The 13,363-nt window shown below is 41.4% G+C and overlaps 1 protein-coding gene across 1 annotated transcript in view; it reads left to right on the plus strand.

The window, feature by feature from the left end:
- ATP13A5 (ATPase 13A5) overlaps positions 1-13,363 on the plus strand; it is a 99,621-nt gene that overhangs the window by 51,676 nt on the left and 34,582 nt on the right. The window contains exons 13-17 of the mRNA XM_010959264.3: positions 3,284-3,345; positions 5,097-5,247; positions 7,525-7,611; positions 8,267-8,423; positions 11,407-11,524. Of these exons, the coding sequence (XP_010957566.2) occupies positions 3,284-3,345; positions 5,097-5,247; positions 7,525-7,611; positions 8,267-8,423; positions 11,407-11,524 (575 nt within the window). The remainder of the gene's footprint in view (positions 1-3,283; positions 3,346-5,096; positions 5,248-7,524; positions 7,612-8,266; positions 8,424-11,406; positions 11,525-13,363) is intronic.

The following is a 13,363-nucleotide window of genomic DNA, read 5'->3' on the forward strand; positions in this document are numbered from 1 at the left end:
ATCAGCCCCTAATAGGGATTCCCATCACTTACCCAGCAGCCTCACCAGTGTCTAGGATACCAGAGGGAGATTTATAAAATATGTTCATTACATATGCATCTGTTTCTAAAACTAATTTTTCTGGAAGTGTTCATCTTACTTCCTGTATAAAGCTTTCTCTCCACATCCTCATGTGCTCCTTTGTTCGACTGTGTCAGGGACTGCACATCAGCAGGCTTGGCCGAATGCTATAAAGCCTGATGGCATATTATTGTGCAAAGAACATTTTTTTAAATTGAAGTATAGTCAAATTAAAATATTGTGTTAGTCTCTGGTGTACATCATAGTGATTCAGTTATACACAGACATATATATATATATATACACTCTTTTTCATTATAGGTTACTACAAGATATTGAACATAGTTCCTTGTGCTGTACAGTAGGACCTTGTTGTTTCTCTGTTTTCTGTATAGTAGTTAATATCTTCAAATCCCAAGCTTCCAATTTATCTCCCTCCCTTTTCCTCTGGGTAACCGTAAGTTTGTTTTCTATGTCTGTGAGTCTATTTCTGTTTTGTAAATATGTTCATTTGTGTCATTTTTTAAGATTTCACATATAAGTGATATCATATGGTATTTTTCTTTCTCTTTCTGGCTTACTTCACTTAGTATGATAATCTCTAGGTCCATCCATGTTGCTGTAAATGGCATTTTTCATTCTTTTTTATGGCCGAGTAATATTCCATTGTATGTGTATACCACAACTTCTTTATCCAGTCATCTGTTGATAGACATTTAGATTGCTTCCATGTCTTGGCTATTGTAAATAGTGCTGCTATGAACCTTAGGGTGCATGTATCTTTTTGAATTAGAGCTCCATCCAGATTATTATCCACCTAGGAGTGGGATTGCTGGGTCATATGGTAAGACCATTTTTAATTTTTCAAGGAATCTCTATACTGTTTTCCATAGTGGCTGCACCAAATTACATTCTCACAAACAGTGTAGAAGGGTCCCATTTTCTCCACACAGTCTCCAGCATTTATCATTTGCAGACTTTTTAATGATGACCATTCTGACTGATGTGAGGTGAGACCTCATTGTAGTTTTGATTGTGCAAAGATCTCTTGATTGGGAATCAGGAAAATGAGACATCTAATCCTGAATTTGACACTAAGTTTCTGTGTGACTTTTGAAGCTAAGAAGGTTGAACTACAATCACCTCTAAGTTTTTTTTCTGTCTTTCATATTATAAAACTACCAATACAATGTTGGAATCAAGCACTCTACAACTAATTGAATTTCCATCTAGTATTATTTCAATTTAGAAGATACTCACCACAGACTTTTTGAATACATTTGTTCCCATCTATTTCTAGTTTACATTGGTTTGTTATAAGTTCACTAAAACAAGTTTTCTCTTTCTTTTTTATTCAGTTCAGCCCAAGACTGGGCTAGTATGTATGCTAAGAAGTGTTCTTTTTCTGTCTTATTCCATTTAGAACAGCAACTATAATTTAGGGGGTTTTTTTCTCCCATTATGGCTAGTTTTACTGTATCAGGGTCATTTTCATGTAAAGAAATAACATGGTCCTATATCTGTTTTGCTGCAGTATCATCTCTGTTTTCATGTTCAAGATACTGATGTTTAAAAGTGTAATCTGATCATCAGGAAAACATTCCAGTTTGGATTAAGTTGCTAACTGTTTTTGAAGTGGAACAATTCAAGAGCATTTAGAATCTAAACACACAGATGAGGGCCCTTATAAAATACAGAAGGGAAATGAAGCAGATAGTCTTTTTTGTTTGTTGTTTGTTTGGTTTTTTTTTTCCTGTTGTTATTCTTCAAGGAATAACTCACACAAAGCATGTTAGCTCCCCATGAAGGCCGAATGAATTAAGAAAGCAAGATTCCTTACTTCCTTAATCCAGAAGCCCACTGGGGGCTTTGTCTTTCAATATGCTTTGCAGAATTTATATAACATTTGCCATCTGGAGGACAGCTCCAGACAGGCTGGATTCTGGTTCTTCCTCTCCAACCTGCAGGCCCCTGGACCCCAAGGACTCTCATTTCACCTCTAATCTGAGGATATCTCTATCCTAATTACTCAGCTGTAAGAGCGAGAGCGTTGTGAGCACTTCACCGCAAGCATTATGCTAATGTGATGTGCTGTCATGGTAGGAGATACCATTTGATAGAAAACTGGAAATTTCAGTGTCTTACACAGAGATGACTTTAAAGAAAAATAGTGTCACAGACCTGGATGTCAGTGTTAAAAGGATGTTCCCTCGTGCATGGAGATGCTCTGCTCTGCCTTGATGGTGCTGGGGCAGCTGGGCTACCTCCTTACTCTGGAGCTGGGTGTTAAGCAGGCCTAATGCTATTAGCCTACTGCCTACAGACACCGGGGTCTGTAATTAGTGATCGACTGTGAGGCAATGAGCAGACGGAAGGTGCTAGGTTAGTCCTCAATTCCATTTTGCTTTCTCTGTTACACTATCTGACAAATACTTGCCCATAATACAGCAAATCAGATCTCCCAACCATTTTCCTCTTGATCTAACAGTAAACTCACCCATGGGCATTAATTAATAGTTATGTTAGCACTTCATTTCTCTCTAGAGTCTCAAAGCCCTTTATCAACATTTTGTTTTTGTTATCAATCTGGACAGTCACCATGTCACCCATATTTGTAGGAAATAGGTGTGAACCAGCTGGCAGACTGTGAATGAAATAGTCTTGAAAAGAAAGACAAAGAAATTTCCAGCTCGGCTTTAGACAGACAGCAGGTGCCAACTGAAAAGTCAAACTCGAGCTGGTTCTTGTTGGCTTTCTATTCACTGAAACTTTCTCATTTAGCAACAGCAACAGTCACAACAATAAAAAAAAAAAAAAAAACCTACATTTTGTAATAATTGAGAGCTTGACTCACCTGATTTTCAACATGGTCCTTTGGGAATCATTTGTCACCTCCTCAATCTCTCTTTCAGGCTCTCTTCTCTGATTCAAAATTAGACGCTTACAAATATTTAATAAGTTAATATTTTATCTACAAAGGGAGCATTACCTCTAAAAATGCTGAATCATTATATTGTGCACCTGTAATTTCATGATATTGTATATTAATTATGCTTCAATAAAAATAGAATAGAAAAAATAAAATAAACATTTGATGTAAAAAAAATAAGGGCTTGGGACAATTAGATGTACTTTAATTTGTTGGGAGCTGGGGTTTTGTGTAAATCATCATATAATTAAAAGCTCTGAATCTTATGCTAAAACCAATGTTAATTTTTTCCAGACTGGTACTCTTACGGAAGATGGACTGGACCTCTGGGGGACTGTCCCTACTGCTAACAACTGGTAGGCACTTCAGTGAAGATGGAAATGTGTGATTGGTGGGGCTATTTTGGTGACATTCTAACCCACCCTTCCAGTGTTGAGGGATGAATCTCACATAAAATATATATAATAATTGGCTGGTACCAGCTCCCCATTAGTCTAACTTGTGAAATTAAATGAGTTCTAAGTTCAGAATCAAACAGGGAAAGTAGGTCTTCAAACTTCACATGAAAAATGGAATTGAATACAGTGGATGATTAGGGAGTTGAATGAATAAAACAGAGAAGCAAAGAGTGAAATCAAGACTGTGCTTAATTCAAAACTGCACAGACTTCCTGGGTGTCTTGTGAGGTGGGAGATCCAGAGAGGAAGAAGTCCATCTCCCCCCTCGTGGGGTTCACAGTCTAGTGGGATTGGAGGTGCAGATGCACTCACCTTCAACGTACAGAGGAAAAGTTTGCAGTTATGGCATGGAAATCAGAATAGAGGAGAAGACATTATAATGATCGCTTCATCTAAAACAAGTCCTGAGTTTGATATGAAAAGTCCTATGTGATAGAAAACGCAGTCCTGATTTTTATAACATAGTGGATAAAAGGTAGAGACTAATTTTGAAAATGAATGGAACCAGGAAAACCAATCTGAAGGAGAGAGCACTTGAGAGGTTCTGAAGGGGATAAGGCTAGAATTTTTACTAATTTGGTTTAAAAGTTGGCACTAGGGAGGGGAGAGGGCAATCACATAGGTGCTCCCCCAGAACAGAGCTAGAGACGGGAGGGAGGGCTTGTCTGCAGAGAGGACCCCTGAACTCTCTTCTCTGCGGGGCCGGGACCTGTATTCTCAGTCCAAGTGGAGAAGCCTCTGCTCTTAAGTTCTGGGTAGCCCGCCTGGGCTCCAGACAGTGGCCGAGGCTGCTGTCATTGAAGGGGTCATGCAGGGGCCTCCCAGGATGGTGACGGGGCCGGGTGCAGCACTGGCACAAGGGAACAGCAGTCAGGCAGTGAGACGGAGCAGAAGACACCTGGGCCGGGGGTCGATACACTGCCTGGGCTCTAGCCCTGTCCATGTGCCACTGCTCCAGGCTGCTCCAATGCCCAGCTCAGGCCTTTGTCCAGGGCAGCCAGTGGCCAGAGCATTGAAAGGGGAAAGAGAGGTTTGCAATTTCCACCCCTTCTCTCCCTCCCTTGCCCCTAGTACTCTGAAAGTTTGGGGGAAGTAGAAACAGCTAGACATAGTTATTATTCAGCTTTAAGATGGGAGGATAGAAGTCAAGCCAAGCCAGTCTACAGTCAAAGAGAGCAGTGAGTTTTAGTTGCTGGATATCCATGCTGGGAGTTTCAGGCAATAGGCACAAAGGCCAAAGGGCCGAGTAGTGAGAACCATTTCAGAGTCCACGCGTGCTCTGCTTGAAGGAGAAAGGAACCAGCAAGTAGGCTTCCTTCCCATCCTGGTTACCCCATTCACCTGGAGACACTTGGCCTGGGTTGTGTGGCTTTCTAGAAGCAGCTCTGCAGTTTGCAGGTGTCAGCTGTGAGCCTTCCCACAATGCGCCTTCCCTCACGACTGCCACCCCCGGGCTGACTGCCGGTAACCTGGCAAAAGTCCCTGTGACTGTACCCAAGTACTCAGACTTTATCATACAGGGCATGGGGAACGGTGAAAGGTTTTGAGCACAGCGGTTAGGTTAAGCTTGTGTCAGTAAGATTTAAGGGGAAAGGTGTGCAAAATGAGTTTGTTGAAGATCTTAACTTACTGATTACCTTCCCTACCAGTTTCCAGGAAGTCCACAGCTTTACCTCAGGCAGGGCTTTGCCGTGGGGCCCTCTGTGTGCAGCCATGGCCAGCTGCCACTCCCTGATCCTCCTGGACGGGACCATCCAGGGAGACCCACTGGACCTCAAGATGTTTGAGGGCACTGCCTGGGTAAGGTGACAGTTTCTCAGTTCAACTGAATGAGGAAAACTTAAAGAAATACTGAGAGTTTATTTCCTAACTTCGGTTGACACTCAGATTCACAGCAATATACAAAAGAAGGTCTGGTCCTACCTGAATTTCCCAACCTCTGCACCAAGACTTTGTTAATGAGACCAAGATGAAATAAGTTTCCATGGTCGAATAAATTTGGGAACCACTGTTTAAACAAGGTTAAGCTGATTTCTTGACTATGGGGATTTCGTTAATCTACTGCGGTGCATTGTGAACATTCACCAGGGGCTATGATACGCAGCATTTGCTAAACCTGTTTCACCACAAAAACCTTGACAGGCCAAAACATGGTACAAAACACTCTCAGAGACATCCTGGTCTAAAGCAGTACTGATCAATACAGTAGCCACTAGCCACGTGTGGCTACAGAACACATGAAATGTGGGTATGCAACTGAGGAACTGAATTTTAAATGTTATTATTTAATTAATTGTAATTTAAATTTAAATAGCCACAAGTGGCTCGTAGCGGCTGTGATAGACAGGAAAGGTCTCGACACCGAAATGGAGGTCCCTCAATCCAGCAGGTTCAGTGTCCTGAGCTGAGTGTGAATGATGTTTGAAGGGTATAAGCCCATTTTGGTGGCTTTCGTGACGCAGTGGGAAAACCTCTCGACTCCACTACTCTCCAGCTGCGTGACTCCAAATCCAGAATGAAGACTCTGAGTCATTACCTCATCTGTGCATTTTGCTAATAACGCCTCATTTATGGAGCATTGAGAGTGTGAACCGAAGAGGCTGCGTGCATTGGAAAGTGCCCAAACAATGGAGGGTATTCATTCATTCATTAGTTAGTTAATTAATTACATTGTTCTGTCCTCAAAAAAAAAAAAAAATAAACACGCTCTAAAGCTTCTTACAATGACACTTCAAGTATAGGACAGCATTTCAACAAAGTTGTAGAGGAATGAAAACAAATGATTGTAGGGATGTGAAGAACACAAAAAGGCTAATTGAAAGATTTATTGTACAAAAACTGTAGCTTTCTAGAGGCTAAGGTAATAATAGGAGAAACCTGGTAAATGGGGAAATTTCTGATATCAGTAAGTTAAAATTAAAGACTTTGCTGTGGAGAAGTGTTTGATATAAAGACAAAACAGAAATTACTTTCTTGGATCGTAGTGGAGAGGCATCAGTGTAATGATTATAAGCAACGTCCTCACCAGCATCATTGGTGCTGACGCCGTGGTGAGCTGCACATGGTCATTACTGCTGTATGTGACTTTGATCCTGGTTCCAACAGTGCCCCCTTCTCCATTGGAGGAGGCTTGATCTATCTGTACAAATGGCGTACATGTTGGGGTCTCATGCATAATACTATAATATCGATAGTATTAGCTCTGTGAGAACAGTTGTATCCACTCCAAACAAAGCATAAAAGTGTGAGATTGTTCACTGACTTTAAAGCTGGATGAGAAAGTCTCCAGTTAAATATCTTTGGTAGTTAGGAGCTTTTCACTAAACATAAAGGGGAGGAAAAATGTCCTTATAGACTCTAAGAATGTTTACTAGCAGGGAGGTCAGAATATTTTTCAGAAGAAAGCGAGATCTCGAGAAATGATACGATGTCCCCAAGGCTGGACAAGTAAAATGATTGAGCAGAGACCAGATGTTGTCTCCTATTTTCTGACTTCTACTGTTTACATATCTGACTGCTTTTCCCATATTTTAGCTTAATATTGGTTTCTCAGGTGGTATAACTTATACTGTTGTAACATCCAAAGAATACAAACTATTGTCAAATACGCTTTCTAATCGGCTAACAGCTAACTTGTAACTCTCTAGTTAGCCAATTAGGCTAGGAGCATAGACAGAGCATAAGAAATAGTTCTGTGCTCATCTCAAGACTCAGTTCTCAGTCATCTGAGAGCTCATGCCCTCAGGTACACTGGAGGGTAGATTCCACTTCAACCCTCGTCCATTTACTAGACATGCCTTTTAGGAAGAGCCAGTGGGCTGTCATTAGCATTTCTTCCAGCAATTACTACTTAAAATGTGGTCACAATAATTCTGGCTTCTTGACATTTTACAATAAGGTCCGTAATATGAACCAACACAACAGAAATTGGACAAGGATGGTATTAAGATAATTGGCCTAGAAGAGAAAATATGTGAAAAGGGCTCTGAAAAGATTAAAGTGTCATGCCAATCAGAGGTAGTTCTTTCTTAGTATTTTTCTCAAAGTGATGCTATGAATGTTTTCCTTTTAAAACAGGTAATGGAAGATTGCAATGTGGACTACTGCGAATTTGGGACGTCAGATACAAACATAATAATAAAACCAGGACCAAAAGCCAGTCGGGTATGATTTGCTTCTTCAAATTATATAAATATTTCCCCTTAAAACGGGTGAAATGCCCCTGACTTTTATGTATTTTTATATTCCTGCTATTTTGGCTTATCCTAATGGTGTCCATAGTTGGTTTGCTCATTCTTTGATTCCTGGATTTATCCATTAATTGACTCAACAAACATTCACAGGGTACTTGTGTATGCTCGAGCACTGTGCTAGGTGCTCAGGGATAAAGTGATTTCAAAACGAGACACGTTGGGCTCTGTTGGAGGAAAACGTGGGCTGATGGAAAAATTAGTAGAGGTGCAAGTAAATGCAATACGACATGCCAAGTGCTATAACAAAGGCTGAAGAAAGAACAGCAGGAGTCTAGAGGTGGGAGTGAACTCTGTTTCTGGGAGAGAAGTACCAGAGGAGGTGCCCTGTGAGCTTGGACTGGAAGATGATTGGGGTTTCTCCAGACAGCCAAGGGGAAGGGTCTTTCAGACCAGACAGCTTGATGAGGGAATCGCCTTAAACACAGCCAGAAAAATATCAATGCTGTGACAATATACCACTTCATGGTGTCCCTGGGCTCAGTGCAGAGTCAAGCTTATTTGTTGTGTGCATCTGCTGAATCCTACTTAACAGCATCTTAAGCTCCCCTGTCTCGGTGTACTCACAGGGCCCCGTGGAAGCCATCACCGTCTTGCGTCAGTTTCCATTTTCCTCCAGCCTGCAGAGGATGTCTGTGGTCGCTCAGCTGGCAGGGGACAGTCACTTCCATGTCTACATGAAAGGTGCCCCCGAGATGTTGGCCAGGTTCTGCAGACCCGAAACAGGTACTAACGGCCACTTGTCTCTTTCAGGATTTTAAAAGCTCAAACACACAGAGCTAACAAACCTAAATCAAATGAATGTGGAGGTGGTTGTTTTCTCAGGAGGTGGGAGGTAGGCCCAGTAGATCTGCAAAGGCAGAGGTGATCATTTCAAAGCAGAGAAGCAGAGAGTACATTCCAGGCTATGGTCCAGCCAGAAAAGCCCAACCACAGTGGGGCATCAGGAGCCAGAACAGGAAACAACACGGGGATCAGAGAACCAGGGAGGGTGAGAATGAGGAGCATTCAGAGGGAACCAAAGAGACAGGTCTGGACACTGGGATAATTCTGCAGACAGGGGTGCTCCTTCACCCCCTGCGAGGCTCATACCACTTTGGGAGCCTCAGACAGATCAATGGGAGGAGAATATAAAAAAGATAATTCTTTTAGGGGAAAAAAAGTGATTAGAGTAAATTAGATGCCGTTAGAGCAAGGTAATTGATCATTTTCACAGCAATTTCATCTTTCTGGGCCAGATTTTGAGTTGATTTGTATTATTTCTTAGTCTTATAAACATATGCAATCTCGAAGCTGCAGCTCAGATTTATAAGAATATTGTTGCATTCAAATGAGTTCATTTGGATAAAATTGGCCTTTTTCCTCCTGATTTTCATCTATATTCTCCTTACAATTGCTGATAGCCATCAACTTGTGCACAGAATTCTAGATTTGGCAAATGATTGCTTTAACTTCTCTCTCTACTTGGAATCTTTTTTTAACTTCAGAAGTACCCCTCTTTTCCTGACTTTGATCTTCCTCGGAGCTCCCATTAACTTCATCCAGATTGATGGTCTACACTTGGCTGCAATTTTTTTCTTTTCAGTCTGTCATTTTCCACCTCTTATTCTTCTGGTAGCCTTTCCAGCTCTTCTTCTTGTCCTAACTTCTGATCTTTGACATATGTTAATATCATTTTCAGCGATTTCTTTTTTTCCTGTATTTAAGAACTAGGGAGCCAAGAGCTTCCTTGAAATTAGATCCCCACCCCTAAAATTATTTAGAATTTCAAAAAGTCTGAACTGAAGGGGGACATAGAGAAACTCACAACCTCCTCCTATTATGGATGGGTAAATTGAGGCACAGAAGAGAGACATAACATGCCCAAGGTCAGGGAGCTGGTTGGCAGTAGAGGCTAGAACTCAGGTGGTTTGCTAGCTAAGCCACTACACTTCTCATTATACTGTGCTCCTTTCTAACACTTTTGTAGGCATACATAAACTGTAAAGATTTTATAGATATATTAACATTACTTATGATCACCGTGCCAAAAGATACAAATGTTGGCATTGTGTCATCCAGTATATAAAGCCCAGATGGCAAACTTTTATGCAAAGAGCCAGGTAGTAAATATTTCAGGCTTTGAAGGCTACACCATCTCTGTCTCAACTGCTCAACCTTGCCACTGGAGCCTGAAAGCAGCCCTCAGTAGTAAACAAATAGGTATGACTGTGTTCCAGTACAACTTTATTTACCAAAACAAGTAATGGGCTAGATTTGGTCTGTAGTTTGCTGACTCCTGATCTAGAGGATCAATAGTTTCCATCATTTCATCTGGGTAGGCAGTCCTGAGGTCTGTCTTTACTGAACCCAGGCAGCGCATAGGGCACCCAGCTGCTGAATGACACATCTTTGGCATTCATTTCTGATAGAGTAATGATACCTCACTGATGAAGTTGCTGGTGGCCTTTAACTGAAGCTGTAGCTTTTCTATTAAAATATTTTTATAGACTGAAAGTTAAAACAAGGTAGAGTGACTGCAACTCGGTCTTTTTGTTTGTTTGTTTGTTTGGGAGGGGGGTTAGGGGGGTGGAGGGAGGCAATTAAGTTTGTTTGTTTGTTTGTTTGTTTATTATTTTTAATGGAGGTACTGGGGATTGAACCCAGGACCTTGTGCATGCTAAGCACGCTGTCTACCACTGGTCTATACCCTCCCCACTAGAGGTGGCTTTTGGAAAGCGGATTGGGGGTAGTGAGATAAGCATTAGAAAGGGAGATGGAGTCAGCTGGAGGCAGAGCATGGAGTGGACGGAAAGGACCAAGGAGAGGGAAACAGGAAGTCTTAGGCTCTGGCACTTTTCAAGGCTGCAGCCAGCCAGGGTCCACGGCTCTCAACATAGATGTAACCCAACGTCAGTGAGAGAACCGGGCTTTGCCTACAGATTTCTGAATATAATGGCTAGAGCGATGAGAGGTGATGTGGGCTGGGCCAAGTATAGTAAAGCCATATTTTCAGCCCAAGAAACTGTACAGCATGGTTGAATCTGGGAGGCAATCACACATCTATTTAGTAAGCAATATAATTAATAGTTTGTATGGTCTGGTTATTTTTGAAACTATTGGCATTTTAAAAAGTTGGTTTTTTACTTACGTCACCAGCTACTTCCAAGTAGAATTCCAGTGTCTTCGTATATTTGGTCCTTGGGGTGATGCATCATTTTGGCCAACAGATAATAGTAACCCTTCCTTTTATTCAGTCATGTAGTACTTTCGAGCTTGAAGTGTGCTTTCAGAGACACTCTCATTCTGGATCAGTTCGGCAGATGTTTGCCTACCCCTATCATCCCCTACATACTATGTTAGAGATTGGGTAGACAGACACGGAAAAGACTTGGTCCTGCCCTCAAGGATCTCACAGTCTAACTGCAGACCTATTAGGAAGACAAGGGAATTTCATTCCCACAATAGAGATGAGGAAACTGGAGCTGAAAGATGCTAAAGGATGCATGGTCAGTCAGCAGAAAGACAAATATTAGGATCAAGAGCCAGCTCCTAATCCAGTGCCTTTTTTTTTTTTTTCTTTTCTGTTTTCCCTGTAGACCACAGTGCTATATCTACTTCCCTCCACCTCTTCTCTCCTGGACTGTCTCTGGACTGCATCCTAGTCTTGCTTAGAAGTTGAGTCACCTTCGATGTGACCTTCATTTACCTCTCCCTTCTCTCCTGGCAGTGCCCAAGAATTTCTCACAGGAGCTGAGGAATTACACAATGCAAGGCTTCCGTGTCATTGCCCTTGCCCACAAAAACTTGAAGATGCAGAAGCTTTCAGAAGTGGAGAGTTTAGCAAGGTAAGGAGCTCAGAAATTGGCACCAGCACAGGTTCTGTGTGCACGAGGTGAATGAGTTCTGGAAGTGCATGATGGACAGCTCAAACCCCATGAAGTCTCTTGGAGATGAAAAATCACTCATCGAGCCCCCTGTTTGGAGATGGGCCACACTGGGGAGGACTTGCTCAGGTCACAGTGCTGGTTGTTGGAGGAACAAGGGTGGCAGTTGAGATCTCCTGACTCCCAGACACCTGTGAGTCATCTCTCCATCATCCCATGAAAAACAACCGTCCCTCCTTCAACCTGGGACTGTCACATGGCTGACTGATCGGGGGTCCCCGTATAAAGAGATTGAGAGGATACAGCTGGCACTTTGAATGACCTCCAAATCCTTCAGACTTGGCTTCTTTCAGGAATCACTAGTACACCTCCCTCAGATCTGGAGAAGCAGTGAGTGCAAACTGCATTCCTTATATGGAATGGCATTCAGTATTCTTAACTACATTCAGGGATAAACTGCCCACAGTAGTGGATAATCTATAGCTTAGTTTTTCTTTCTTTCTGTCTCAGTTATTAGAGGTTGTTTTTGAGTTGTTTATGACAAAGGAGTAGAGAAATACTGTGGAAAATTGAATAACAAATCTTATGCGTTCTTTACTTTCATTTTGTGTTGCTGTTAGAGAGATCCTCACTTATATGCAGTTACTAGCCCCTGTGTATATGATGTGGATATCCTTGGCTCCACATTGCTATTTACAACCTAAGTCCCTCTACTCTAATCGAATCAGTAATCACCATCCCTTTCTTACAGTGTATCTATTTCCCCCATCTATCAAATGTGGGATTGGATGATTTTGAAGGAGCCTTTCAGCCATGACATTTTAATCTTCCAAATAGAATCACAAAGCTCATTTTGAAATATATGAATGACACTCCCGGGTTTAACATTCATGGTGTTAGCTATACTTGAGCAACCGTAACACACAGGATTTTGTAATTTTTCAAGATACAAATTTTAATAATGGAAGTTAAGGTCATGTGTGAAGAAAAGATTTATGTTGCTAGACATGGAGTGTGGCCACTGTGCAGCTGCCACATATACAGGCAGCTGTGATGTTCTCATTTAAAAGCCACTAGTGAGATGGACATTATTATAAATATAACAAAATAAGAAAATGAAGATAAATGTGCTAGATTTTCAAACAACTCAGGTTTTCCCAGAGAATATCAGGATTGATTATGTTTCTTAGAATATAGTTATTAGTTTCAAACAGGGTGAAAGAATAGAGTTTTGATTTTTTTAGGAATCAAATTATATTTAACAAAGTTTTCCAATGAGAAAAATCAATAACTTCCAAAAGACTGGGGTCAGAAAGGGGAAGTAGAAGAGTTTCTTGAGAGGACTTAGGGAAAAATCACTTAAAAATTAAAAACAGAAGAAATACCTGATCAAGATTTACCCTTTCATGAGCTTAGCAAATTTCTATTGAGCTTGACTATGTGTTAGATGTTCATCAAGGCACTGAGGATTCAGAAGTGAATAAAATAAAATCCTTGTCCTCGCAAAGCTTACATCCTAATGGAGGGAAATGGGTAACAAAATTAATCTATAAAATATTCTCAGGTAGTGATAAATGTCCTGAAGGAAAGAAATAAAGTAGGTTAAGGGGATTTTTAAATGACAGAAAGTGCCATTTTCCCCAGGGAGATCAGAGAAGTCCTCCAAGGAGGCAAGGTTTGCACAGAGGTCAGAGTAAAGTGAGGGAGCAAGGCATGCAGATATCCAGGGGAGGACCATGGCAGGCAGTCATAGTCCGTGGGTGCAAAGGCCTTGACACAGGATTTTGCTAGAAAGTTGCA

This window comes from Camelus bactrianus, chromosome 1 (genome assembly GCF_048773025.1).
Source record: "Camelus bactrianus isolate YW-2024 breed Bactrian camel chromosome 1, ASM4877302v1, whole genome shotgun sequence".
NCBI classification, from domain to species: domain Eukaryota; kingdom Metazoa; phylum Chordata; class Mammalia; order Artiodactyla; family Camelidae; genus Camelus; species Camelus bactrianus.